The sequence below is a fragment of the Pristiophorus japonicus genome, chromosome 7 (genome assembly GCF_044704955.1).
Source record: "Pristiophorus japonicus isolate sPriJap1 chromosome 7, sPriJap1.hap1, whole genome shotgun sequence".
Classification (NCBI taxonomy): Eukaryota; Metazoa; Chordata; class Chondrichthyes; family Pristiophoridae; genus Pristiophorus; species Pristiophorus japonicus.
The window spans coordinates 195,279,570-195,306,963 of record NC_091983.1 but is presented as its reverse complement, the minus strand read 5'-3'; the positions used below and the strand labels follow the sequence as shown (position 1 = coordinate 195,306,963).

The window sequence follows — 27,394 nt, the reverse complement described above, 5'->3', positions numbered from 1 at the left end:
TCAATTCCATTGTTATCCCTGCAATTGTGTCAGCCGTGACTCAGTGGTAGTACTCTCACTTCTGAGTCAGAAGATTATGGGTTGAAGTCCCACTCCAGACTTGAGCACAAAATCCAGGCCGACACTCCAGTGCAATACTGAGGGAGTGCTGTACTGTCGGAGGTGCCGCCTATGCCAACAAAAACAATATAAAACCATCCAATCTTAGTAATTTTGAGGAGAAAGACCAGAAAGAGAGACAAAGAAGGAGCGGCATCAAAGCACATGTCGGCAAAGAATTAACCCCTCAGTCTCCCGAAGCAGAAAAATTTGACCATTCTGAGTTTCAAGTTGTACTTCTAACTAAGGTTGTAAGCATCTCTATCTGTAAAACGGATGCTTACCTCTGGGTACCCCAAAGCAGTCAAGAGAGAGTTAAAAAAAACTCTACAATATGAAAAAATACAAAAACATCGGACAGGAGAAGACCAGTTGATCATCTAGACTGTCTCATACCGTTATGATGACATGCATCACGACGGAGACTACTTAGCCTTTAGAAACATAGAAACATAGAAAATAGGTGCAGGAGTAGGCCATTCAGCCCTTCGAGCCTGCACCACCATTCAATATGATCATGGCTGATCATGCTGTTCAGTACCCCATTCCTGCTTTCCCTCCATACCCCTTGATCCCTTTAGCCGTGAGTGCCACATCTAACTCCCTTTGAATATAGCTAACGAACTGGTCCCAACAACTTTCTGTGGTAGAGAATTCCACAGGTTCACAATTCTCTAAGTGAAGAAGTTTCTCCTCATCTCGGTCTTAAATGGCTTATCCCTTATCCTTAGACTGTGACCCCCGGTTCTGGACATCCCCAACATCGGGAACATTCTTCCTGCATCCAGCCGATCCAATCCCATCAGAATTTTATATCTTTCTATGAGATCCCCTCTCATTCTACTAAATTCCAGTGAATATAAGCCTAGCCGATCCAGTCTTTTTCCCTCTGTCGGTCCTGTCATCCCGGGAATCAGTCTGGTGAACCTTCGCTGCACTCCCTCAATAGCAAGAATGTCCTTCCTCAGATTAGGAGATCAAAACTGCACACAGTCAGATGGGAATCACTGCCCCCTTTTTACCTCCCTGCAGTGATTCCCATCCCCCTGTCTTTTTAGTTTAAACCCTCCCTAACAGCACCAGCAAACACGCCGTCTAGGACATCGGTTCCGGTCCTGTCCAGGTGCAGACCGTCCGGTTTGTACTGGTCCCGCCTCCCCCAGAACCAATTCCAATATCCCAAGAATTTGAATCCCTCCCCCTTGCACCACTCCTCAAGCCACGTATTCATCTGAGCTATCCTGCGATTCCTACTCTGACTTGCACGTGGCACTGGTAGCAATCTTGAGATTACTACTTTTGAGGTCCTACTTTTTAATTTAGCTCCTAGCTCTCTAAATTCGTCTCGTAGGACCTCATCCCGTTTTTTACCTATATCGTTGGTGCCTATATGCACCACGAGAACTGGCTGTTCACCCTCCCTTTTCAAAATGTCCTGCACCCGCTCCGAAACCTCCTTAACCCTTGCACCAGTGAAGCAACATACCATCCTGGAGTCTCGGTTGCGGCCGCAGAAACGCCTATCTATTCCCCTTACAATTGAATCCCCTATCACTATCACTCTCCCACTCTTTTTCCTACCCTCCTGTGCAGCAGAGCCACCCTTGGTGCCATGAACTTGGCTGCTACTGCCTTCCCCTGATGAGTCATCCCCCCCTCAAAGTACCCAAAGCGGTGTATGTTTTGCAGGGGGATGACCGCAGGGGACCCCTGCACTACCTTCCTTGCACTGCTCTTCCTGTTGGTCACCCGTTCCCTAACTGGCTGTGTACCCTTTACCTGCGGTGTGACCAACTCGCTAAACCTGCTATTCGCGTCATTCTCAGCATCATGGATGCTCCAGAGTTCATCCACCCGCAGCTCCAGTGCCACAATGCGGTCTGTCAGGATCTGCAGGCGGATACACTTCCTGCGCACGTAGTCGTCAAGGACACCGGAAGCGTCCCTGAGTTCTCACATAGTACTGGAGGAGCATAACACGTGTCCGAGCTCTCTTGGCATGACTTAACCCTTGGATTAACTTAATTTGGCAACAACAATGTTAAAAGGTTACTTACTGATAAAGAAAGAAAAAGAAAAACTACTTACCAATCACCAGCCAATCACTTACCCCCTTGGCTGTGACGTCACCTTTCAATTTCTTTCTACTTCTTTTTTGCCTTTTCCCTGTAGCTGCACAAGCCACGCCTCTCCACGCACCTCCCGAGCCTCTCGCCGACTCACACAAACTCCCGACGACTCACGGATGCTGGGCCTTTTTATAGGCCTCACCACGACCTCCCAACGACTCACGGACGCTGGGCCTTTTTATAGGCCTCTCCATGCACCTCCCGAGCCTCTCGCCTACTCATCACGAACTCCCGACGACTCACAGAGTCTGGGCCTTTTTATAGGCCTCTCCACGCACCTTCCGAGCCAAGGAGACCAAAACTGAACACATTACTCCCAATGCGGGCTCACCAGGGCCATATACTCAAATCTTCTTGGGTAATAAAGGCCAACATATCATTTGCTTTCTTCATTGCTTGCTGTACCTGCATGTTAACTTTCAATGATTCATGTACAAGGACACCCAGGTCTCTCTGAACACCAACATTTCTCAATCTCTTACCATACTTTGTTTTTCTATTTTTCCTACCAAAGTGGATAACTTCACAATTCTCCACATTATATTCCATTTGCCATGTTCTTTCCCATTCACTTAGACTATCTATATCCTCTTGAGCCTCTTTGCATCCTCCTCACAACTTACATTCCCACCTCGTTTGTACCATCAGCAAACTTGGATATATTACATTTGGTCCCCTCATCCAAATCATTGATATCGATTGTGAATAGCTGAGGCCCAAGCACTGATCCTTGCCGCACCCCACTAGTTACAACCTGCCAACCTGAAAATGACCTGTTTATTCCTACTGTCTGTTTTCTGTCCGTTAACCAATCCTCAATCCATGCTAATGTATTACCCCCAATTCCGTGAGCTCTAATTTTGTTCAATAACCTCTTGTGTGGCACCTTATTGAATGCCTTTTGAAAATCCAAATACACCACATCCACTGGTCCCCCCTTATCTATTATGCTAGTTACAACCTCGAAAAACTCTTAACAGATATTGTCAAACATGATTTCCCTTTCCTTTACATTTAGTACCACCATCTCCATCATCATTACATAGTGCTTCTTCTACACCTTTTGCCACATCCACTATAGAATCATAGATTCATACAAATTTACAGCATTCAAGAAGGCCATTCGGCCCATCATGTTTGCGCCAGCCAACCAAGAGCTAGCCAGCCTAATCCCACTTTCCAGCTCTTGGTCCACAGCCAAGGTTACGACATTTTAAATGCACATCCAAGTATTTTTTTTTGACGTGGTGAGGATTTCTGCCACCCTTTCAGGCAGTGAGTTCCAGACCCCCACCACCCACTGGGTAAAGAAATTTCCCCTCATATCTCCTCCATACCTCGCCCCAATTTCTTTAAATCTATGCCCCCTGGTTGTTGACCCCTCTGCCAAGGGAAACAGGTCCTTCCTATCCACTCTATCCAGGTGCCTCATAATTTTATACATCTCAATAAGGCCTCCCCTCAACCTCCTCTGTTCCAAAGAAAACAGGCCCAGCATTTCCAATCTTTCCTCAAAGCCAAAATTCTTCAGTCCAACATTCTTGTAAATCTCCTCTGCATTCTTTCTAGTGCAATCACATCTTTCCTGTAATGTCATGACCAGAAATGCACACAACACTCCAGCTGCGGAATAACCAATGTTTTATGCAGTTCAAGCATAACGTCCTTTGCTCTTGTATTCCATCTTAACCACCTTATCTACCTGGCCTGCTATCTTCAGCGATCTGTGGACTTATACTCCAAGGTCCCTTTGTTCCTCTACACTTTTCAGTGTCATACCATTTAATGTGTAATGTTTAATGTGAACACCGCACCGCGATAGTTGCCCGGGAACTCATACATTTTGACATTGACATCGCTGCCCTAAGCGAGACCCAGCGGGCAGGGGAAGGCCAATTGAAGGAACATGGTGGAGGTTACACCTTCTTCTGGAAAGGGAAACCAGAGGCAGAACGCTGCCTTCATGGAGTCGGCTTTGCCGTCAAGAATGAGCTGGTCGACTGCCTCAAAGACTCCCCCTGTTATGTTAACAAATGCCTCATGACTCTTCATATTACCCTATCCCGGAACCAATGCACCACAGTCATCAGTGCGTACGCCCCTACAATCGATGCAACGGATGAAGCTGAAGAGGGTTTTTATGCCAACCTCGAGACATCCTTGTCCCGCGTCCCCACGGGTGATAAATTGAACCTCCTGGGTGATTTTAATGCCAGGGTCAGCAAAGACACAGCCCTCTGGGGAGGCGTGATTCGCATAGAGGGGGTAAGGAAAGCCAACTCCAGTGGTACCCTACTGACAAAATGTCTAGAACATGAACTCCTCATCACGAACACCCTGTTCCACCAGAGGGACAAATACAAGGTATCATGGCAACACCCTCACTCCAAACACTGGCACCTGCTTGACTATGTCATCGTCCGAGCCAGGGATCGCAAGGATGTGCGCATCACCCGCGCCATGACAGGAGCTGACGACTGCTGGACGGACCACCACCTAATCTGATCCATCATCAACATTAACATTGCCTCAAAGCAGAGGGGACAGCAGAAGCAAGTTCCGCAAAAAAGTTAATGCCGGGGCACTTAGCGACACAGCTAAGAGAGCCCTATACAGCCAGTGTCTCATAGCCAATCTGGCATGCCTTGATCTTATTGAATGGTGGTGTAGGCTCGAAGGGCCGAATGGCCTACTCCTGCACCTATTATGTTTCTATGTTGCTGACCCTGAGATGCTGAATGCCCACAGTGCTTGGTCTGCCCTCGAGGTCTCTATAAACAGTGCCTGTGAAGAGACACTTGGTCACTCAACCAGAAAACATCAGGACTGGTTTGATGAAAATGATCAGGAGATCAAAGAACTAATAGATCGCAAGAGCAAAGCATTTCTGAGCCTCAAGCAACAACCCAATTCGGGAGCTGAAAAACAACATTACAGACGGCTCAAGGCTGAGGTCCAACAAAAAAAACGGGACCTAAAGAACAGGTGGTGAATGCAGAAAGCACAGGACATACAACAACTGGCCGACAGCCACGATATGCGAGGATTTTTCATTGCAGTCAAGGCCACATACAGTCCAAACTCCCAAGGACCCACCTCACTCCTGGCCAAGAATGGGGAAACACTCATCAAGGACACCGAGGCTGTCAGGGCCCGATGGAAGGAGCACTTTGAAGATCTCTTCAATCGAGACTCTGCCTTTGATTCGAGTGTTCCCGACTCCATCCCGCAGCATGCGACCCGCCACCAACTCAGTAAAACTCCAACGTTGCACGAGGTAGGCAAAGCCATAAAACAGCTGAAGAATAACAAGGCTACGGGTGCGGATGCAATCACTGTTGAGGCGCTAAAGTATGGCCGAGAGGCGCAGTTGGCGCGGATACATGACTTCATCTTTCACATCTGGAGGGAGGCGAGCATAACAGGAGATCTCACAGATGCAGTGATTGTGACCATTTTTTTAAAAAGGGACAAGTCCGACTGCGGCAACTACAGGGGAATCTCCCTGCTATCAGCCACTGGGAAAGTTGTCGCTAGAGTTCTCCTCAATCGACTTCTCCCTGTGGCCGAGGAGCTCCTTTCGGAATCACAGTGCGGATTTCATCCCCTACGGGGCACAACAGACATGATCTTTGCAGCACGACAGCTGCAGGAAAAATGCAGGGAGCAGCGCCAGCCCTTATACATGGCCTTTTTCGATCTTACAAAGGCCTTTGACACTGTCAACTATGAGGGTCTATGGAGCGTTCTCCTCCGTTTCAGATGCCCCCAAAAGTTTGGCAACATCCTTCGCCTGCTTCACGATGACTTGCAGGCCGTGATCCTTACCAACGGATCCATCACAGACCCAATCCACGTCCGGACTGGGGTCAAACAGGGCTGCGTCATCGCTCCAACCCTCTTCTCAATCTTCCTCGCCGCAATGCTCCACCTCACAATCAACAAGCTCCCTGCTGGAGTGGAACTAAACTACAGAACCAGTGGGAAGCTGTTTAACCTACGCCACCTCCAGGCCAGGTCCAAGATCACCCCAACCTCTGTCGTTGAGCTGTAGTATGCGGACGACGCCTGCGTCTGCGCACATTTAGAGACTGAACTCCAGGATATAGTTGATGTATTCACCGAGGCATATGAAAGCATGGGCCTTACGCTTAACATCCATAAGACAAAGGTCCTCCACCAGCCTGTCACCGACGCACAGCACTGCCCTCCAATCATCAAGATTCACGGCGCGGCCCTCGCCAACGTGGACCATTTCCCATATCTTGGGAGCCTCTTATCAACAAAGGCAAACATTGATGCGGAGATTCAACATCGCCTCTGTAGTCTCTCTGCACCTTGTTACAAACTCACACCTAGCATGTATATATCAGACACGGTCACTCTGTAACCTTCACTTTATTCCCAGGACCAAGGAGTGCTGACCCTGGGTGCGACCTCCCCTTTTATACCTGGAAACCCAGGTGAGGAGTGTCTCCCGCAAGCTCACCCCCTGTGATCAGGGTGTGCATTTCAAGGGTACAGGTACCGTGTGCATGAGTTACAGTTACATAACTATTGTCATTGCAAGATGGCGAAATACATGACATCACCTCCCCTCTTGAGTCTTTTAGTTTCAGAGGTTAAGTCTATCGGGTGGTCGACGCTCTCTCGTGGAGCGCCGCAGTTGTGGCTCTGGTAGTTGAGTCTCGGCATGTGTCTCTGTCACTTGAGGTGATTCCGGCCTGTCCGGGCTGGCCGCAGGGACTGTGCATGCTGAGGGCTGTCTTTGTTGCTCATACGCTGGCAGTGGTGTGGGTGCTATCTCATCATGCTCTTCTTCCGGTTCCTCCGTGTCTGCACTGAACCTTGTCTTTACTTGGTCCAAGTGTTTGCGGCATATCTGCCCATTGTTTAGTCTGACCACCATGACCCTGTTTCCTTCTTTGCCAATTACGGTGCCCTCAAGCCATTTGGGTCCCAAAGCATGGTTAAGAACAAATACCGGGTCATCTATTTCTATACACCTCCCCCTTGAGCCTCGATCATGGAGCTCGGTTTGGGACTGGCGCTTGCCCTCAACAATGTCTGGGTGAATGAGGGACAGCCGCGTCTTGAGCATGCGTTTCATGAGGAGTTCCGCAGGAGGTGCGATAGGCGGTACTGAAGGGAGGGTCCTTCGATGCGTAGCATGCCCTGTTTTATGACTTGGACCGCACGTTCCGCCTGGACATTGGAAGCCAGCTTAAACGGCGCCGTCCGGACGTGCTTGATCCCATCGCCCGACACAAACTCCTGGAATTCATGGCTGGTAAAACACGGGCCATTGTCGCTGACCAGGATGTCCGGCAAGCCGTGCGTCGAGAAAACCATATGCAGACTCTTCACTGTGATGGATGTCGTGCACGAGTTCAATATGATGCACTCGATCCACTTCGAATATGCATCGACTACGATCAGGAACTTTTTCCCCATGAACGGGCCCGCATAGTGTACGTGAATACATGACCATGGCCTGGTGGGCCAGGGCCACGGGCTGAGTGGAACCTCCCTGGGGGCATTGCCCAGCTGGGCACACGTCGTGCACCTGCGAACCCACTGTTCCAGGTCTGAGTCAATCCCTGGCCACCATACATGTGACCGGGCAATGGCCTTCATTAACACAATACCAGGGTGCTCGCTGTGGAGTTCCCTGATGAACGCTTCCCTTCCTTTCTGGGGCATGACAACCCGGCTGCCCCATAACAGGCAGTCAGCTTGGATGGAGAGTTCATCCATCCGTCTCTGAAACGGCCTGTCTTCCTTGGGGCACGCCCTGTGTGCGGGCGCCTAGTCCCCAGTCAGGACACATTTCTTTATCATGGATAGGAGGGGGTCCCTGTTGGTCCAGAGTTTGATCTGTCGGGCTGTGATGGGGGAGCCCGCAGTGTCAAAAGCCTCAACGGCCATGACCATCTCGGCGCTCTGCTCCGACGCCCCCTCGGTGGTGGCCAGTGGGAGCCTGCTGCGTGCGTCAGCGCAATTTTCGGTGCCTGGCCGGTGCCGTATGGTGTAGTCATACGCAGCCAGTGTGAGAGCCCATCGCTGTATGCGGGCTGATGTATTGGCATTGACAGCCTTGCTGACGGACAACTGATGTTAACGGCTTATGGTCCGTTTCTAGCTCGAACCGTCTACCGAAAAGGTACTGGTGCATTTTTTTCACACCGTACACACACGCGAGTGCCTCCTTCTCAACCACGCCGTATCTACGCTCTGCCTGGGAGAGCGACCTGAAGGCGTAAGCCACCGGTTCGAATCGGTCGTCATCGTTACCCTGCTGCAAAACACACCCAACCCCGTAGGATGACACATCGCATGTTAAAACCACTTTTTTACAGAGGTCATACAAAGTCAACAGTTTGTTGGAACACAGCAGGTTCCTCACCTTATTGAAAGCCTGTTCTTGACAATCCCCCAAAACCATTAAACAACCTTTACGGAGGAGCATGTGTAACGGCTCCAACAATGTGCTTAAGTTCGGCAGAAAGTTCCCAAAATAGTTCAAAAGTCCCAGGAATGATCGCAACTCCGACGTGTTGCCGGGCCTGGGCGCCCAGCGAATCGCCTCAATTTTTGATTCAGTGGACCGGATCCCGTCTGCTGCAACCCTCCTGCCCAGGAACTCGATCTCTGGGGCCAAAAACACGCACTTGGCCTTTTTCAGCCGCAAGCCTACCCAATCCAATCGGCGTAGCACCTTCTCCAGGTTGTGGTGGTGTTCCTCGGTGTCTTGACCCGTTATAAGGATGTCGTCTTGGAATACGACCGTTCCAGGGATGGACTTGAGCAAGCTTTGCATGTTTCGCTGAAAGATAGCTGCTGCCGAACGAATGCCAAACGGACACCTGTTGTAGACAAATAATCCTTTGTGCGTCGTGATGGTGGTCAGAAGCTTGGAATCTTCCGCCAATTCCTGAGTCATGTAGGCCGAAGTGAGGTCCAGCTTCGTGAACAGCTTTCCACCTGCCAGCGTGGCAACAAGGTCCTCCGCTCTCAGAAGCGGGTATTGGTCTTGCAGCAACACTCGGTTGATGGTGGCTTTGTAGTCGCCACAAATCCTAACCGAGCCATCTGCTTTGAGGACGGGAACGATGGAACTTGCCCAGTCGCTGAATTCAATGGCCGAAATTATGCCCTCTTTGAGCAGCCTGTCCAGTTCACTTTCAATTTTCTCACGCATCACGTACGGCACCGCTCTGGCTTTGTGGTGCACAGGTCTGGCGTCCGGAGTGATGCGTATCACTACTTTAGTACCCTTGAACGTTCCGACACCGGGTTGAAAGAGTGACTCGAATTTTGCAATACCTGCGAGCATGAACTTCGCTCCACGGATGAAATGCCGTACACATCCCCCCATTTCCAGTTCATCTCAGCTAGCCAACTCCTCCCCAAAAGCGCGGGGCCATTTCCCGGAACAATCCAGAGTGGCAGCCGGTTCTGTAATCCATTATGCGTTACCACCAAGTTTGCACTGTCCAGCACTAGGATGATCTCTTTGGAGTACATACGTAGCTGCGTCTCAATGTGTTCCAGTTTGGGCCTGCTAGCCATAGTCTCTCAAATTGTTGGGCGCTCATGAGTGACTGGCTAGCTCCCGTATCCAGCTCCATGTGCACCGGGATGCCATTCAGTAAGACTTTCATCATCATTGGTGGCGTTTTGGTATATGAGCTGTGGACGTCAGCCACATGAACTCTCTGAACTTCAGCATCCATGGTTGTTCCCCAGGCCTTATCCTGCATTAAAGATCCCTCGTCTGATTCCTCTGTCTCGCAGACTAGCCTCGCAGCTGCCTTTTTGAACATCCTGGCCAAGTGTCCACTGACATTACAAATCCTACAGGTATAAAGCTGGAACCTGCAGCTTTTGACAGTGTTTCTACCCCCACACCTCCAGCATGAGCTGAGAGTGCTATTCCCAGGCATTCCTCTAAGATGGCCCGTTTGGCTGTTTCTAAGCACTCTGATGCAGGGTGTTAATGGTCCCATCACGGGATGCATTGTTCCTCGTGATGGCGTGAATTGCCAATCCCCTTTCCATTGTCCCTGTTGTGGGCCCACCCTCGAGCTTGTTGCTGCCTGGGTGGTGTCGAATAGCCCTTGCCTGCCTGCGGGGTTCTGTATCACTTTTACAGCATTAACTCCCTGGTTCATCACAACGTTAAAACCAGGGCTGCGTGCGTAAATTAGCATGGTCTCCTCTTCCCCTGCCATAAAGGTCTGAGCTATCAACGCTGCCACTTCTAAAGTCAGGACCTTGGTCTTTATGAGCTTCCTGAAAATGCTGGCATGATTACTGCCCTCGATGAAAAAGTCCCTTAACATCTCCCCCCTGCAGGCATCGGAGAACTTACAGAGACTGGCCAAACGCCGCAGTTCCACAAGAACATAAGAACATAAGAATTAGGAACAGGAGTAGGCCATCTAGCCCCTCGAGCCTGCTCCGCCATTCAACAAGATCATGGCTGATCTGGCCGTGGACTCAGCTCCACTTACCCGCCCGCTCCCCGTAACCCTTAATTCCCTTATTGGTTAAAAATCTATCTATCTGTGACTTGAATACATTCAATGAGCTAGCCTCAACTGCTTCCTTGGGCAGAGAATTCCACAGATTCACAACCCTCTGGGAGAAGAAATTCCTTCTCAACTCGGTTTTAAATTGTCTCCCCCGTATTTTGAGGCTGTGCCCCCTAGTTCTAGTCTCCCCAACCAGTGGAAACAATCTCTCTGCCTCTATCTTGTCTATCCCTTTCATTATTTTAAATGTTTCTATAAGATCACCCCTCATCCTTCTGAACTCCAATGAGTAAAGACCCAGTCTACTCAATCTATCATCATAAGGTAACCCCCTCGTCTCCGGAATCAGCCTAGTGAATCGTCTCTGTACCCCCTCCAAAACTAGTATATCCTTCCTTAAGTAAGGTGACCAAAACTGCACGCAGTACTCCAGGTGCGGCCTCACCAATACCCTATACAGTTGCAGAAGGACCTCCCTGCTTTTGAACTCCATCCCTCTTGCAATGAAAGCCAACATTCCATTCGCCTTCCTGATTACCTGCTGCACTTGCAAACTAACTTTTTGGGATTCATGCACAAGGACCCCCAGGTCCCTCTGCACCGCAGCATGTTGTAATTTCTCTCAATTCAAATAATATTCCCTTTTACTGTTTTTTTTTCCCAAGGTGGATGACCTCACACTTTCCGACATTGTATTCCATCTGCCAAACCTTCGCCCATTCGCTTAACCTATCCAAATCTCTTTGCAGCCTCTCTGTGTCCTCTACACAACCCGCTTTCCCACTAATCTTTGTGTCATCTGCAAATTTTGTTACACTACACTCTGTCCCCTCTTCCAGGTCATCTATGTATATTGTAAACAGTTGTTGTCCCAGCACCGATCCCTGTGGCACACCACTAACCACCAATTTCCAACCCGAAAAGGACCCATTTATCCCGACTCTCTGCTTTCTGTTCGCCAGCCAATTCTCTATCCATGCTAATACATTTCCTCTGACTCCGCTTACCTTTATCTTCTGCAGTAACCTTTTGTGTGGCACCTTATCGAATGCCTTTTGGAAATCTAAATACACCACATCCATCGGTACACCTCTATCCACCATGCTCGTTATATCCTCAAAGAATTCCAGTAAATTAGTTAAACATGATTTCACCTTCATGAATCCATGCTGCATCTGCTTGATTGCACTATTCTTATCTAGATGTCCCGCTATTTCTTCCTTAATGATAGTTTCAAGCATTTTCCCCACTACAGATGTTAAACTAACCGGCCTATAGTTACCTGCCTTTTGTCTGCCCCCTTTTTTAAACAGAGGCGTTATGTTAGCTGCTTTCCAATCCGCTGGTACCTCCCCAGAGTCCAGAGAATTTTGGTAGATTATAACAAATGCATCTGCTATAACTTCCGCCATCTCTTTTAATACCCTGGGATGCATTTCATCAAGACCAGGGGACTTGTCTACCTTGAGTCCCATTAGCCTGTCCAGCACTACGCCCCTAGTGATAATGATTGTCTTAAGGTCCTCCCTTCCCACATTCCTGTGACCAGCAATTTTTGGCATGGTTTTTGTGTCTTCCACTGTGAAGACGGAAGCAAAATAATTGTTTACGGTCTCAGCCATTTCCACATTTCCCATTTTTAAATCCCCCTTCTCATCTTCTAAGGGACCAACATTTACTTTAGTCACTCTTTTCCGTTTTATATAATCTGTAAAAGCTTTTACTATCCGTTTTTATGTTTTGCGCAAGTTTATTTCGTAATCTATCTTTCCTTTCTTTATTGCTTTCTTAGTCATTCTTTGCTGTCGTTTAAAATATTCCCAATCTTCTCTTTTCCCACTAACCTTGGCCACCTTATACGCATTGGTTTTTAATTTGATACTCTCCTTTATTTCCTTGGTTATCCACGGCTGGTTCTCTTACCGCCCTTCTTTTTCACTGGAATATATTTTTGTTGAGCACTAGCTCCTTAAATGTACTCCACTGTTCCTCAATTGTGCCACCGTTTAGTCTGTGTTTCCAGTCTACTTTAGCCAACTCTGCCCTCATCCCACTGTAGTCCCCTTTGTTTAAGCATAGTACGCTCGTTTGAGACACTACTTCCTCACCCTCAATCTGTATTACAAATTCAACCATACTGGTTGAATTCCGCCACGAAGTCCGAGACGTTTTGACCCTCCCGACGCCGGTGAGAGTAGAACCGGTGCCAGGCCATGTGTACACTACTTGCCTGCTTGAGATGCTCACTGATCAGCTGGCTGAGCTCTTCGAAGGACTTGTCCGCTGGCTTTTGGGGTGCGAGCAGGTCTTTCATCAGCGCATACATCTGTGGACCACAGCTGGTCAGCCGCTGTCTCTTCTAGCCAGTCCTTTGTGACAAAGCTCTGCTGGAGTCTTTCCACAAAGTCGTCCCAGTCCTCACCCACACAGTAGCGTTCCTCTGTGCCACCAGTGGTCATCCTCGTGGTTCGGTGATTCCCGTTTCTCGTCGCCAAATGTAGTGTCTCTGCACCTTGTTACAAACTCACACGAGGCATGTATATATCAGACACGGTCACTCTGTGACCTTCACTTTATTCCCAGGACCAAGGAGTGCTGACCCTGGGTGGGACCTCCCCTTTTATACCTGGAAACCCAGGTGAGGAGTGTCTCCCGCAAGCTCACCCCCTGTGGTCAGGGTGTGCATTTCAAGGGTGCAGGTACAGTGTGCATGAGTTACAGTTACATAACTATTGTCATTGCAAGATGGTGAAATACATGACAGCCTCCAGTGTGCCAGTGACAGAAAAGAGTGTTTGAAGACCAGGCCCTCAAATCTCCCACCAAGCTCATGGTCTACAGGGCTGTAGTAATACCTGCCCTCCTGTATGGATCTGAGAAATGGACGATGTATAGAAGGCACCTCAAGTTGCTGGAGATATATCACCAATGATGTCTTCGCAAGATCCTGCAAATCCCCTGGGAGGACAGGCGCCACCAACATCAGTGTCCTCGACCAGGCTAACATCCCCAGTATTGAAGCACTGACCACACTCGATCAGCTTTGCTGGGCAGGCCACATAGTTCGCATGCCAGATACGAGACTTCCTAAGCAAATGCTTTATGCGGAGCTCCTTCGTGGTAAACGACCCAAAGGAGGACTGCGGAAACGTTATAAGGACACCCTCAAAGCCTCCCTGGTAAAGTGCGACATCACCACTAACACCTGGGAGACCCTGGCCGAAGACCGCCCGAGGTGGAGAAAGTGCATTCGGGAAGAAGTTGAGCTCTTCGAGTCTCAATGCAAAGAACGTGAAGAGACCAAGCTCAGGCAGCAGAAGGAGCGCATGGCAAACCAGCCCCACCGATCCCTTCCCTCGACGAATGTCTGTCCCACCTGTAACAGGGTCTGTGCCTCTCATATCGGACTGTTCAGCCATCAAAGAACTCACTTTGGGAGTGGAAGCAAGTCTTCCTCGATTCCGAGGGACTGCCTCTGATGATGATTCCTTTGCCTTGTTAGACCTTCCTAAATGCATTACCTCATACTTATCCGGATTGAATTCCATTTGTCACTGTTCTGCCCACCTGACCAGTACATTGATATCTTCCTACAGTCCACAGCTTTCTTCTTCATTATCAACCACACAGCCTATTTTAGTGTCATCTGCAAACTTCTTAATCATACCCCCAAAATTCAAGTCCAAGTCATTGATATACACCACAAAAGCAAGGGACCCAGCACTGAACCCTGTGGAACCCCCCTGGATACAGCCTTCCAGTCACAAAAACATCCATCAACCATTACCCTTTGCTTCATGCCTCTGAGCCAATTTTGGATCCAACTTGCCGCTTTGCCCTGGATCCCATGGGCTTTTACTTTCATGACCAGTCTGCCATGTTGGACCTTATCAAAAGCTTTGCTAAAGTCCATATATACACCATCATACACACAATATGCACAAGCCCTACACATCTCCACTCACCTGCCCAAAAGCCACTGATTAACTTTCACCCTCTGTTTTGGAAGGCTAGACTGTGCATAATACCAGCGTGATGGGTGGAGTAGTTCCCAACATCATCTCTCTCACTCATTAAACTCTGCACAGATGCAACTTCAACCTGCATTCTCAAGACTTTAATCTGATCATGTACAGCTTATTTCTCCCATCTTAACTCCTCTTCCTTTTTCTTCTAGGGTCTTCTCAACACCAAGGCACTTGCACAAGAACAGATCTCTGAGGAGGACAATCCCTCTGAAGATGCAGCGTCAAGCATTCCATCTCTCCCAGACACCAGCTCAGACATTGTGCATTTCGTGTGGGCTAGATAGTGAGCTAGATGAATCTGTTTGTAGTGAAACATCCAGCAACAGTGGGCAGCTGAAGCTACCTGTGGTGAGGAGAGCCGAAGAGAGACCTCAGCAGAGGGCAAGGTCCTCTCCCAGCTCTGCTGACAATGACTGAGATGATAACCTCAAAGGCCTGTCCCTGAGAAAAAAAAAACAGCTGGCCTTACACAAGCAGCTCTATGGGTTATTGGAAGGCATGCCAATCACCACCATGGCTGAGAGTGTGGAAAAGTCCACACCCAGCCTCTATGGTGTCATCGGGCATGTCTTCACCACTCTGCAGTCTACCCCGAATAGTCTGGTCACCTCTAGGGTCGCTGCAGCTGAGCCCTAGCAGCAGGAATCCATGCTGGCATGCTTTGCAGCTTTGGTGAAAGCTCAAATGGCTGCCATGCATACTCTACTCTATAATGGAGAGATTGGTGGATCGAATGCGTCGGGGCGTGGACGGGATCAGTCATTGTCTGCATTCTGTTCTCCTGCAGATCAGTGGAAGTGATGAGCCCCAGCTCCATGGGAGAGGCAATGGCACAATGGGAGCATGTCTGGTCTACTGCCAGCATGTCTGCGCTTTTACATCACCCAACCAATAGCTGCTATAGTGCCAGCATGGCTAACTTGGCAGCAGCCTACGGACAGACTCAAGATCCGAGAATTTATTAATCACGAATATCTCAATGGTCCCTGCATGTTGAACAGCAGTCTTCCACCAAGCCATTGGGCAGCACCTTGTAGGTGTAGTAGAGATAGGATTTCCTGGGACGATTATCTAGGTGATAAATGAATGGAAGGCATTAACAATATTTGACATTAAATTAACCACCTTTATCACATTTAGCACTTTCGCCTACAATGTGGTTTTATAGTAGCTTCTGAGTCTGCATTGTCAGAATGTCATTGCTATAGAAGTTGTTTGAATAGCTTGAATGTTCTTCAGTGGTGGCTGAAGGGAGTAGGAAAGAATGTAACAAGACAGGTGGGCTCTGTCTAAGTTCTCAGAGCAGCGGTGTAAGAAGCTCAGCGAAACTGCTGAGCTATTAGTTGATCTCTGACGTCTGTGGGTGCAAAGCAGTGAAATGGCCCTCCTTTCTCTGTTGCTTTCTGTCCTTTTACTAGATCTTCCTTGTCCAATGACGACTGTTAATGCTTTCCTCTTTCAAATGCAGGTCTCTCTGCAATGCAATATTCAACAGCCCATGATGACCACAATCTTCCTGGGGTATATTACAGGGAGCCTCCAAGCGGTCCAGACACCTAAACTCTGTTTGAGCAGTCCTGATGTGTGCTCTACATGGATCCCGATTGTGCCCAGGCTTCAATTATATCCATGCTGCTCAGGCATGGTGCGGTTACACAGGAGTGTCATCAGCCAGATTTGCAGCGGGATCCCCTGTCCATCAGCAATCATCCTTTTAATGTTCCTCACAGGGTCAAATAGCGGGGGGTGGTAGAGTGTCTGAGTATAAAAGCAGCTCCTGTAATTGGCCACTATATATTGATAGTGTTATGTTCAGAATAACTCCACGAGACTGTGTTGTAAACTCAAACCATTGTGACCTTGGTCTCTTCAATATAACTCCAAAGTGAGGCAGCAACGTGGTGGCCTGTCTTTAATACCTGCTTGCACCAGGGTTCACAGGTGACCCATTGGTCTCCCACAGGTGTGCCCTCTAGTGGCAAGTCTTACACACTGGTGAGGTTCACATACATAACAGATAGTGGTATTCTTTCTCTTTATAAATGTTGCTGGCTCATGTTCTGCTCCTCTGATGGATATGTGTCTACAGTCAATCACTTTCTGGACTCTGGGAAGCCTCGAGCTCTGAAATTACTGTAATGCTCACCTCTGGCAAAGAGAGAGTCGGTTGCTTGCTTAATGCAGCTGTGAACTGCAGACTGTGAGATGTGGCTGATGTCCTTTGTAGCAGACTGAAAGGCTCCAATGGTAACAATTCAGGCTGTGGTGCCTTTGAGGGCCAGTGAGGTGCCCCTTGGTCCAGCCGGAAAAAGGTGATGTTGCAGGAGTTGCAGATGTCAGCGACAGCCTGCCTAGAAGAACGCAGCCTCCTCCTTTACTGCTCTTCAGATAGGTCCAAGAAGATGACCTGGCTTGAATACCCTGTGTGCTGGATATGGTCTCTTGTGCATAGACCCCGTCACCTGTTGTCTTCTGAGAGGCGCAGGTGGTGGCGGTGGTTGCTGAGGCTACTGCTGCTCCTCCTTTTCCTCTGCCTCCAGGTCTTGGTCCATTTAGAACAGAGAAGCAAGATGGCACCATCGTAAGTAAAGAAAGCTAACTAAAGGGTTGTAAGCCGAAAAAAGTGTAGAACTCGCGATCTAGAAACTGAAAACGTCCTGTGATCCGGTGAGCTGTAACTGAGAGCCCTCAAGTCAGACACCAATTCTACCGTTGTCCAATATTGAGTCGGGCATTTGCAATTTCGATTTAAAATACAATGGTGACGAATATTGTCATGTATGTAGACCATGTATACTAACTGTATAATCACATAAGATGTGCCACCAGAGGGCACTGCGGTGGGAGACCTGAGGTTCAACTGCATAGGTGTGCAGGGCCTAGTATAAAAGGCTGCCCACCATGCTTGTGCCTCACTCTGGAGTTACAATAAATGGGACTAAGGTCACAACTGCTCGAGTACAATACTAGACCTCGTGGAGTCATTCATGAGAGTATTAAAGACAAAACAAATATGATGTCACCAGACCATGATTTTGACCTTTCAATTAGAACCCCATTTGCCTGACACCTAGCAAGAAACTAGCAAGTAAAATGGTTGGGGGGGGGGGTGCACAGGAAAGATGCAGGAAGAATGTAGGGGCTGGATTTTAGGCTTTTATGTTTTTAGGGCGATAATGGTGGCGGGGCAGGAAAGTTAGCGGCCGGGAATAGTTTGCGCCTAAGTAGGTAAGTTTGGGCACCTGGACCCTGCGTCAGATAGCGCAGCACTAAGGGAGGCATTGTACACCTCTCTTGGTGCAAGGATGGGAAACTCCCGATCTAAAGAGTCAGCCCGAGAGATGTTTGGGGGGATACCTAAAAAAAAACATTCGGAAAACATTGTCCATGCCACCACAACACAAATCGCTAAAAAAAATTAAAAGAAAAAACAATCACACTTACCTCAGGAGTCCTTTACTCACCTCTTCGCCGATGAGATGGTTGGACCGCCCTCATTTCCCAGGCGGTCATTGTGGGCGCACTTCCGGGCGGATGGGTCGGGCAGGAGATCAAACTTGTGTCAGTGTTGCAACCAGGGGCGTTGCACACCGGCGCAGCTCTTCCGGGCGGTGCTGCTCCACGGCGCCGCAAAACCAGATCCAAGGAACGCTGCAGAGTGCAGAAGACCTCACCGTCACCATTGCGATCGCTCTGGGACGAAAAACGGAGCGTAGAAGACTGGAAAATCCAGCTCATAGGATCTCCCAGATGTGGTTTTAACTTCCCACCCACCCTGTTCCTGCCTGGTAAGCTTGGTTAAAATCGGCCCTTAAGGACCACCCTGCTATACGCCATTAGTGCCTGACTGTAGTGTTCTCTTACTTATTCTGCTCCTACAAGGTGCCTCCAATATGGGAAGTGGAAGGTTTCTTAACCTCCAATGATGGCACTTGAGATGGCTGTGGTTGGCCACCCAAGAAGCTTGGATCTGAGAGGGCATTTCAGCCACTGCCAGTCAATCTGGCACAGCTCTCTTTATGGAGCTAGGATAGCCATTGGTTGAGGCGTTTGCAGCAGAGCAGGCATGTTGTCTTCTTGAGCGAGAGCAGCAAGTGCCTCTTATATGAAGTCGCTGCATGGGACTGCACCTCAGCATTCTCATTGATCTATGGGAGTGTAGACTGCTGGAGGGCTATGACAGCACTCCAGTCCCAATCCATGCTTTCATGCAAACACTAACAGCCTGAGGAAATAATGAGTGCCAATGGCTTGAGCATCCATTTAAATTGTCAGAGCTGTCACCATAGGCTGCATAACTGAAGGTCCCACTGCAGCATTCATAGAGCTGACCATATGCTCCATGATTGACTGCTTTTGCCTTGATGCCGCGCACAATGATGCTGCGCAAGTTGGAAGTGGACTCCTCCACACTGTCTGAGATGGTGTGGCGGTCCCTTGGCTGATGCACACCTGTCAGATTTCTCTTAAAGGCCTGGTCCTGGAAATCGTCATCTTTGTTCTCTATAGCAGAACTACGGTGCAATTTTACACTGGAGTGTTGTCTCTTGTGCCATCCTTAGTCCCTGCCCTCCCTCCTGCTCACGGTGCAGTGAATTACCCAGTGCAGATCTGTGAAACGCATTACTCACAGTACTTGGAGTGCCTGGCTCACAGTGAGTGTCGGTGCTTCTTCAGTGGCCACTGATCTCCTTCTTCAGCCCTGCTCTGTCTGATGAAGCTGATCACAGATGGTGCAAAGGACCTGGAAAGAGGGATGATAGGCAAGTAGTGGCAACGGAAAGAAGAAGCAGATCAGTGGCCACTCTATGGTCACCAGGTTGTTATTCAGTGTGTGTATGGGAGAGAATTCAATCCCAAAAGAAGAGAGGAAGATAGAAAAGCACCCTGTGGGATAACCTCCATCCTCACTACCCGCCACACTTTGTGTTCTCCCTCAGACTATTACATTGATGGCCACCTTCTCCATTGGCGTAAACATTTGAATTCATGGTAGCCTTTCTCCGATTCTGGAGAGTTCCATCCTAGTGTGCAGCAGCTTGTCCTGCAAGAAGAAAGGAAATATGTCTGGCTTCTTGAAGGGATGTATAGATGTCCATGGCAGGTTACCATAGATTGCATGGTGAGCAATAGCAGTAATGGGGAAGAGAGCCCAGTAATTGTGAGATCATCTGCAGGTGCAGCATGTGCAAGTGGAAGCAAAAGGAGGAACATTGATGTGTGTTTCTGATTGGAGGAGAGAGATGGAAAGCTGGGGCTTTCTAGTTCTGAGGCTGCAGGATTGTGCAGATTGCAAGAAAACTGTGAATGGTGTCTTACTTGTTTTCCTACATTGCTGTCAGGTCTGTGATGTCAGACTCCTGGCATTCACATACTCGGCTACCTCTGTCAACTGTAGCTGGACGATCTGGTAGGGCACCCTGTGTCTTTTGTGGGAAACAACACCTCCTTCCTGCTCCACCAAGACCTCCATGTCACTCTTAGAAACGAGTGACTCTAGCAGCAACAGGATCTGTCATTTACCATTTAACATGAGGGGTCAAGACAGAGTAGATAGAGAGAAAAGGTTCCCACTGGCAGAAGGGTCGAGAATCAGAGGACATAGATTGAAGATGTTTGGCAGAAGAACCAAAGACGACATGCGGAAAAACCTTTTTACGCAGCGAGTGGTTATGATCTAGAATGCATTGCCTGAGAGGGTGGTGGAGGCAGATTCAATCGTGGCTTTCAAAAGGGAATTGGATAAGTACCTGAAGGAAAAAAACTTTGCAGGGCTTCGGGGAAGGGGTGGGGGAGTGGGACTAGCTAAAATGCTCTTGCAGAGTGCCTGCACGGACTCGAGAGGCCGAATGGCCTCCTTCTGTGCTGTAACTTTTCTATGATTCTAAAATGCCTTCCCTTTAAGAGGTTGCAAACTGCCTTTAAATTTGGATTTCCCACCCCCGAATGGATGAGCTGTCAATTACAAACGTGAGTAGCTTGAGTTTACTATAGAAGTGAGGCACGCACCTCAAAATGGCACATGCCTGCGGTATCGGCTTCAGGTGGACATGGTGGATACCCCACGCACTTCACATCCATTTTGGGCACTATTTTAAAATCTATGCCTTTGCCTTTCCCTCAGGATATTAATAGGTGGAGTGGAGTTCAAAAGGTGGGATCTGTTTTAATAGTGGACTTAATAGGCTAAAAAGAAAGTCTTGCATTTCTATAGTGCCTTTCATGTCCTGAGTGTCCCAAAGTACTTTACAGCCGATGAAGTACCTGTACTTTTAAAGTGTAGTCACTGTTGTAATGTAGGAAATACCAAATGGTTATTTATCATTCAATATTTATGTTCAATGGAGTTTATTTTTATAAACAGTCAGATTCCACTGAATTTTTTATGTCTTGCCAATTTTTGAAGTTGTTGTCCCATTGCTGGAGTACAGTTGCACAAGTGCTGGATGCCTGCGGGTATCTTGCCCAAGTGACCATTATGACATTGAATGTCAGAAAGCTAGCCAGCTGACCCCATCCAGTACTCACTAGAAATTCACATGTGCACTTTCAATTGATTACAACTAAGAAATCATGCTGATTAATCCATTCCTTAGCACAGGGGCATTGAGGCAAATTTATTGCACCTCCAGCACCACCTCAACTGGAGATCAATAAAATTGACAAAAGCCTGGGTGCTTCCTGATCTGTATGACTAACCTACCCATTTATGTAAACCTACTTAACTATTGGGATATCTCTTAACTGAAAAATTGTGAGCTGTGTTTTTTAAGTATGAAGTGGAAGCATGCATTGTGAGCAATCAAGCAGACAGTTCGATACACCTGGGAGAATAAGTGTTACATAAGAAAATAAGAAATAGGAGCAGGAGTAGGCCATTTGGCCCCTTAAGCCTGCTCCACCATTCAATAAGATCATGGCTGATCTGGTCCTGGCCTCAACTCCACTTCCCTGCTCGCTCCGCATAACCCTTGACTCCCTTATCATTCAAAAATCTATCTATCTCTAAACAGGGATAAATATTGGCCAGGGCACGAGGGATAACTCCCCTGCTCTTCTTCTAAATAGTGCCATGGGATCTTTTACATCCACCTGAGAGAGCAGACAGGGCCTCAGTTTAACGTCTCATCTGAAAAACGGCACCTGCGACAGTGCAGCACTCCCTCAGCACTGCACTGGAGTGTCAGCTGAGATTTTTTTGTGTTCAAGTCCTTGGAGTGGCATTTGAACCCACAACCTTCTGACTCAGAGGCGAGCAAGCTACCCACTGAGCCACAGCTTACACTTTTTGTGACTGAAAAATAAAAAGTAAGGAAGGGATGTTACTCCCGTGAATGCCACTGGCAGGCATTACAGACTACTGCAAAAATTTGAGTGGGGACATAATTTACATGGAATGTTGACAGTTGATAGAACATAGCGATTTTAATACATGTAAATTTTGTCCTTTGTACTGTAATTGTCTTTACATTTGTTTTCCACTCTGTTGGGTTAATTTTAACCCTTGAGAGCAGGAGACGCAGCCAATTTTAGTATCTGGAATTTATTAACATGGCGCTGGCCGACTTCCTGACCACAAACTTCAGTAAGTTGACTGAAAATGGTTACCCGGCAATTACTATCAAGCATCTTGGACACTGTCTGCCAGGCCCAAGGTAAGTGCAGGGATAGGAAGTGGATGGGCTTCCATGGCAATCAGCGGGGTGGGGCGGGTGGTCTAAAACTTGCCATGAGGGGCCCAGAGGAGCACTCTACACCTCAATCCCCAGTCAAACATTTCAGTTTCAGTACTAGCTCCTAGACAGCCTATCCCCATCATGACACTTGATTGCTACTGTTGGCTGCAAGCTTGTTGCATAGTCTGGGCGTTAAAAATTAAGACATAGAATTTGAGAGTCATACACTAATAATACAGAAAAAAAATGATACCAATAGCAAGAGAGACTTTCAGAAAAGATGAATAATCAAGTGAATACAAATGGAGAGATTCAAAAATCATGATGAAAAATGTGTGACAGCCACAGAGGAAGAGAGAGTAAAGGTAATCAGAAAAACAGAAAGTGGGACACAAAGAATTAGAAACAATCAGAGAAACAGCTACAGAAAGAAAGACTTGTTAATTGTATAGTACCTTATCACACAGAATGATTTACTTTTTAAGTACAGTAACCATTGTATAAGTAATGACCATTGTATAAGAATTTATAATGGGGAATAAAGAAATGGCAGACCAATTAAACAAATACTTCGGTTCTGTCTTCACTAAGGAAGACACAAATAACCTTCCGGAAATACTAGCGGTTCGAGGGTCTCGTGAAAAGGAGGAACTGATCGAAATCCTTATTAGTCAGGAAATTGTGTTCGGGAAATTGATGGGATTGAAGGCCGATAAATCGCCAGGGCCTGATAGTCTGCATCTCAGAGTACTTAAGAAAGTGGCCCTAGAAATAGTAGATGCATTGGTAATCATTTTCCAACAGTCTATCGATTCTGGATCAGTTCCTATGGACTGGAGGGTAGCTAATGTAACACCACTTTTAAAAAAAGGAGGGAGAGAGAAAACGGGTAATTATAATGCGGTTAGCCCTGACATCAGTAGTGGGGAAGATGTTGGAAACAATCATTAAGGATGAGATAGCAGCGCATTTGGAAAGCAGTGACAGGATCGGACCAAGTCAGCATGGATTTATGAAAGGGAAATCATGCTTGACAAATCTTCTGGAATTTTTTGAGGATGTGACCAGCAGTGGACAAGGGAGAACCAGTGGATGTGGTGTATTTGGACTTTCAAAAGGCTTTTGACAAGGTCCCGCACAAGAGATTGGTGTGCAAAATCAAAGCGCATGGTATTGGGGGTAATGTACTGACGTGGATAGAAAACTGGTTGGCAGACAGGAAGCAGAGAGTCGGGATAAACGGGTCCTTTTCAGAATGGCAGGCAGTGACTAGTGGAGTGCCGCAGGGCTCAGTGCTGGGACCCCAGCTCTTTACAATATACATTAACGAATTAGATGAAGTAATTGAGTGTAATATCTCCAAGTTTGCGGATGACACTAAACTGGGTGGCGGTGTGAGCTGTGAGGAGGATGCTAAGAGGCTGCAGGGTGACTTGGACAGGTTAGGTGAGTGGGCAAATGCATGGCAGATGCAGTATAATGTGGATAAATGTGAGGTTATCCATTTTGGGGGCAAAAACACCAAGGCAGAATATTATCTGGATGGCGGCAGATTAGGAAAAGGGGAGGTGCAACGAGACCTGGGTGCCATGGTTTATCAGTCACTGAAAGTGGACATGCAGGTACAGCAGGCGGTGAAGAAGGCAAATGGCATGTTAGCCTTCATAGCTAGGGTATTTGAGTATAGGAGCAGGGGGATCTTATTGCAGTTGTACATGGCCTTAGTGAGGCCTCACCTGGAATATTGTATACAGTTTTGGTCTCCTAATCTGAGGAAGGATGTTCTTGCTATTGAGGGAGTGCAGTGAAGGTTCACCAGACTGATTCCAGGGATGGCTGGACTGTCATATGAGGAGAGACTGGATCAACTGGGCCTTTACTCACTGGAGTTTAGAAGGATGAGAGGGGATCTCATAGAAACGTATAAGATTCTGATGGGACTGGACAGGTTAGATGCGGGAAGAATGTTCCCGATGTTGGGGAAGTCCAGAACCAGGGGACATAGTCTTAGGATAAGGGGTAGGCCATTTGGAACTGAGATGAGGAGAAGCTTCTTCACAGAGAGTTGTTAACCTATGGAATTCCCTGCCGCAGAGAGTTGTTGATGCCAGTTCATTGGATATATTCAAGAGGGAGTTAGATATGGCCCTTGCGGCTAAGGGGATCAAGGGGTATGGAGAGAAAGCAGGAAAGGGGTACTGAGGGAATGATCAGCCATGATCAGCCATTGAATGACGGTGCAGGCTCGAAGGGCTGAATGGCTACTCCTGCACCTATTTTCTATGTTTCTATGTAAACCCAACACCTATTCTATGCCAGTAACATCTGATAAACACAATTTCATCTGTATTTTTGGCATTGGTTAGCTAGGACACTGGAAAAACTGGTTTTCTTGGAGAGTGCCATAGGCTCTTTAACGTCCACCTGAACTAGAAGAAGAGACGGATAGAACTTTAATGTCTCCTCTGTCAGAACTCCCTCAGTATTACACTGGAGTAGTCTAGAATATGCACACAAGGAAGAAAGACACCATTTGTTTTTGTCCATGAGCACTGCTGCAGGGATCAACTATTTCATTACAAATACATTGGGCTAAAAATGTGATTGCTTCGTGCCACCTGTTACCGCCGGAGTACCGCGCTGTCAGCGCCTCCCAGGAACATCAGTAGAGGTTCACCGGTGGCACTAACAGTTAGCGCTGTGCACTCTAGTGACATAGATGCGCATGCAACGCTCCATTAGCGTCGTGGTCAGGAACTTCATTGGGTTCGCCTGCCTTAGTGCCTGCCACTAATCGCAACAGGAAAAGCAGGCATTTCCCGACATACCGGGGCACTAAGGAGATGGCTGACCAGGTGGGGGTGTCCATAAGTTGCGATTTTTGCATTTCCATTTAGTTATTGTGCACTTATTTCACCTTGATTGGTGTGCAACAGTTTTCAAAGGAGTTCCGGTCCATTTTTTTCTAGTTTTCAGGTAATCCATCGGACCTCCCCATTAGGCGATAGGATGCCGATTTCCTAGTGCCAGAGCTTCAGTTGCGCTATTGCCCCAGGAATCAGGGTTAGCACCCTAAGACGAATGTGGAACGCTTTCCTTGGCACTCCACTCCCCTCTTGGGGTGCTAAACCTGAATGTCCCGGTTGGAGGGGGTAAACATTGCCCGATGCTAAAGTTAGCAACCAGGCGGTGTCAGCGGCTCAAGCCGGGCTATACTGAATTTTTAGCCCAATTTCTGTGTTACATTATATAACTCATCATCATAAAATGGTGTATCGTCCTACTTATTGGGAGGTTCACTAGTGCATTTTTAAATTTTATTTTGGTAGTTCTAAGAACATGTAAAGTTAAGTTGTTTTATACATTTCAATTATCTTGAAGCTCCTTAATATTGTTTTACTTAGTCATCATGGTATTGTATTGTAAGCAACTTTGACATTAATTTGTTAACCTAATATTGACATTGACAAAACAGCTTGAATGCTTGAATCTTACTCCAGTGCTAATTATAGAATACCAGGGGTATTTTGCTTTAACTAGAAAATGTTCAGAGCAAGCCAGGTCTTTTTCATACACATTATTTACTATTTCAGACTATGCATTACAATAAAAAGATTACATGTTGCTAGAGATCAGACTGTATTTCTTATGAGTGATTGTCTTCTACAGCTGAACTTGACTGGCTACTAGCTCGGGAATTAAATGTGGAGACTGTAGGTATAGCTGAGGAAGATGAGAGAAGTGAAGATGTCTCTACCAGTAAAGGTACAGTTTCAGTCTAGCAGCATACATTCTTACTGATGATTAGAGTACACTTCCCAAAGTTTTCATAAGCTTATTTAACCTACACTTAATTTTCTCAGCAAAATGTAGCATTACAACTTAGTTTAGATATAGGAACAGCAATTACAAGTTGAAATTTGTTAATCTGTGTCCTACAATACACAAGTAACATTAATAGATTTTCATAGACTGATTTACAAATCAAAGATAATAGCATGGCAGTAACAAAATTTACATAAAACATAAATATGATTTTATTATTTTAACACATTCTTCTTCATTCCAGACATCACTGAAGTGAACTGGCATAAGTGCGCTTATCCTTGGCAGGAGGAGGAGGAATAATAAAAATGACAACTTCTGTTTAAGAGGATTGAAAAAAGGAATATTCTAGTTTTTAAGACAGTCTGAACATCATGACATCATGTCAGACACATTCATTATATATATAGAGCACACTTCGAAGATAGCTTGCTCCTTTCTCAATCCTTTCAAAGAGAGCTTAAATCTTTGCATCAAATGCCTCTGATGCATGTTGGCCAAGCAGGACACCACCATATGTTGAATTTGCCTCAGGTTCTCCACTTGTACATATTGGGTTGAACAGTTCTAGAGAATAATTATGGTGAAAATTGAATAAAGCACCAAACTGACTATACTAGTGCCTGCACTTTCTGAAACCAACACTGCTCCACCCCAGCCTTCAGTTTATCCATGCCAACTGGGCTCCTTTTACTTCAAGATGCTCCACCTTAATGCCCAAAGAAGTACTGACCATTGATCCAGGATGTGGTGTCACACCTTCCTAAATGCCAAGTGGTATAGCTAATCACTGTTCATCTCTCTCCCATTGGTGTGCATTTGCATCAGCTAACTTCATCATTCTATTAGTCTGGTCAACTTTGCACCCTCCACACTAACAGAAGATTCCCTCAGCATTGACCAATCATGTAGTATCATTGTGTGCAACAGCCACCACACATTAAAAAAATCCAAGCACAGGCATCTTCCACCCTCCAAAATGTTGTTCGGGACCTGGAATATTAGGTCCTTCATTGAAACACCTGTGAACTCATTCCTTTTTGGCATGTTAGCAAGTCATCCTCGCCTATGATGTGTATCATGAAAAAGGAAAATGTCTT

The 27,394-nt window shown here is 47.2% G+C and overlaps 1 protein-coding gene across 4 annotated transcripts in view; it reads left to right on the top strand.

Annotated features, from left to right (window-relative positions):
- The window catches only part of ak9 (adenylate kinase 9), a 702,269-nt gene that overhangs the window by 205,710 nt on the left and 469,165 nt on the right, over positions 1–27,394 (top strand). For all 4 annotated transcript variants that reach the window (XM_070885675.1, XM_070885673.1, XM_070885672.1 and 1 more), the window contains exon 14: positions 26,139–26,234. In XM_070885675.1, coding sequence (XP_070741776.1) covers positions 26,139–26,234 — 96 coding nt within the window. The remainder of the gene's footprint in view (positions 1–26,138; positions 26,235–27,394) is intronic.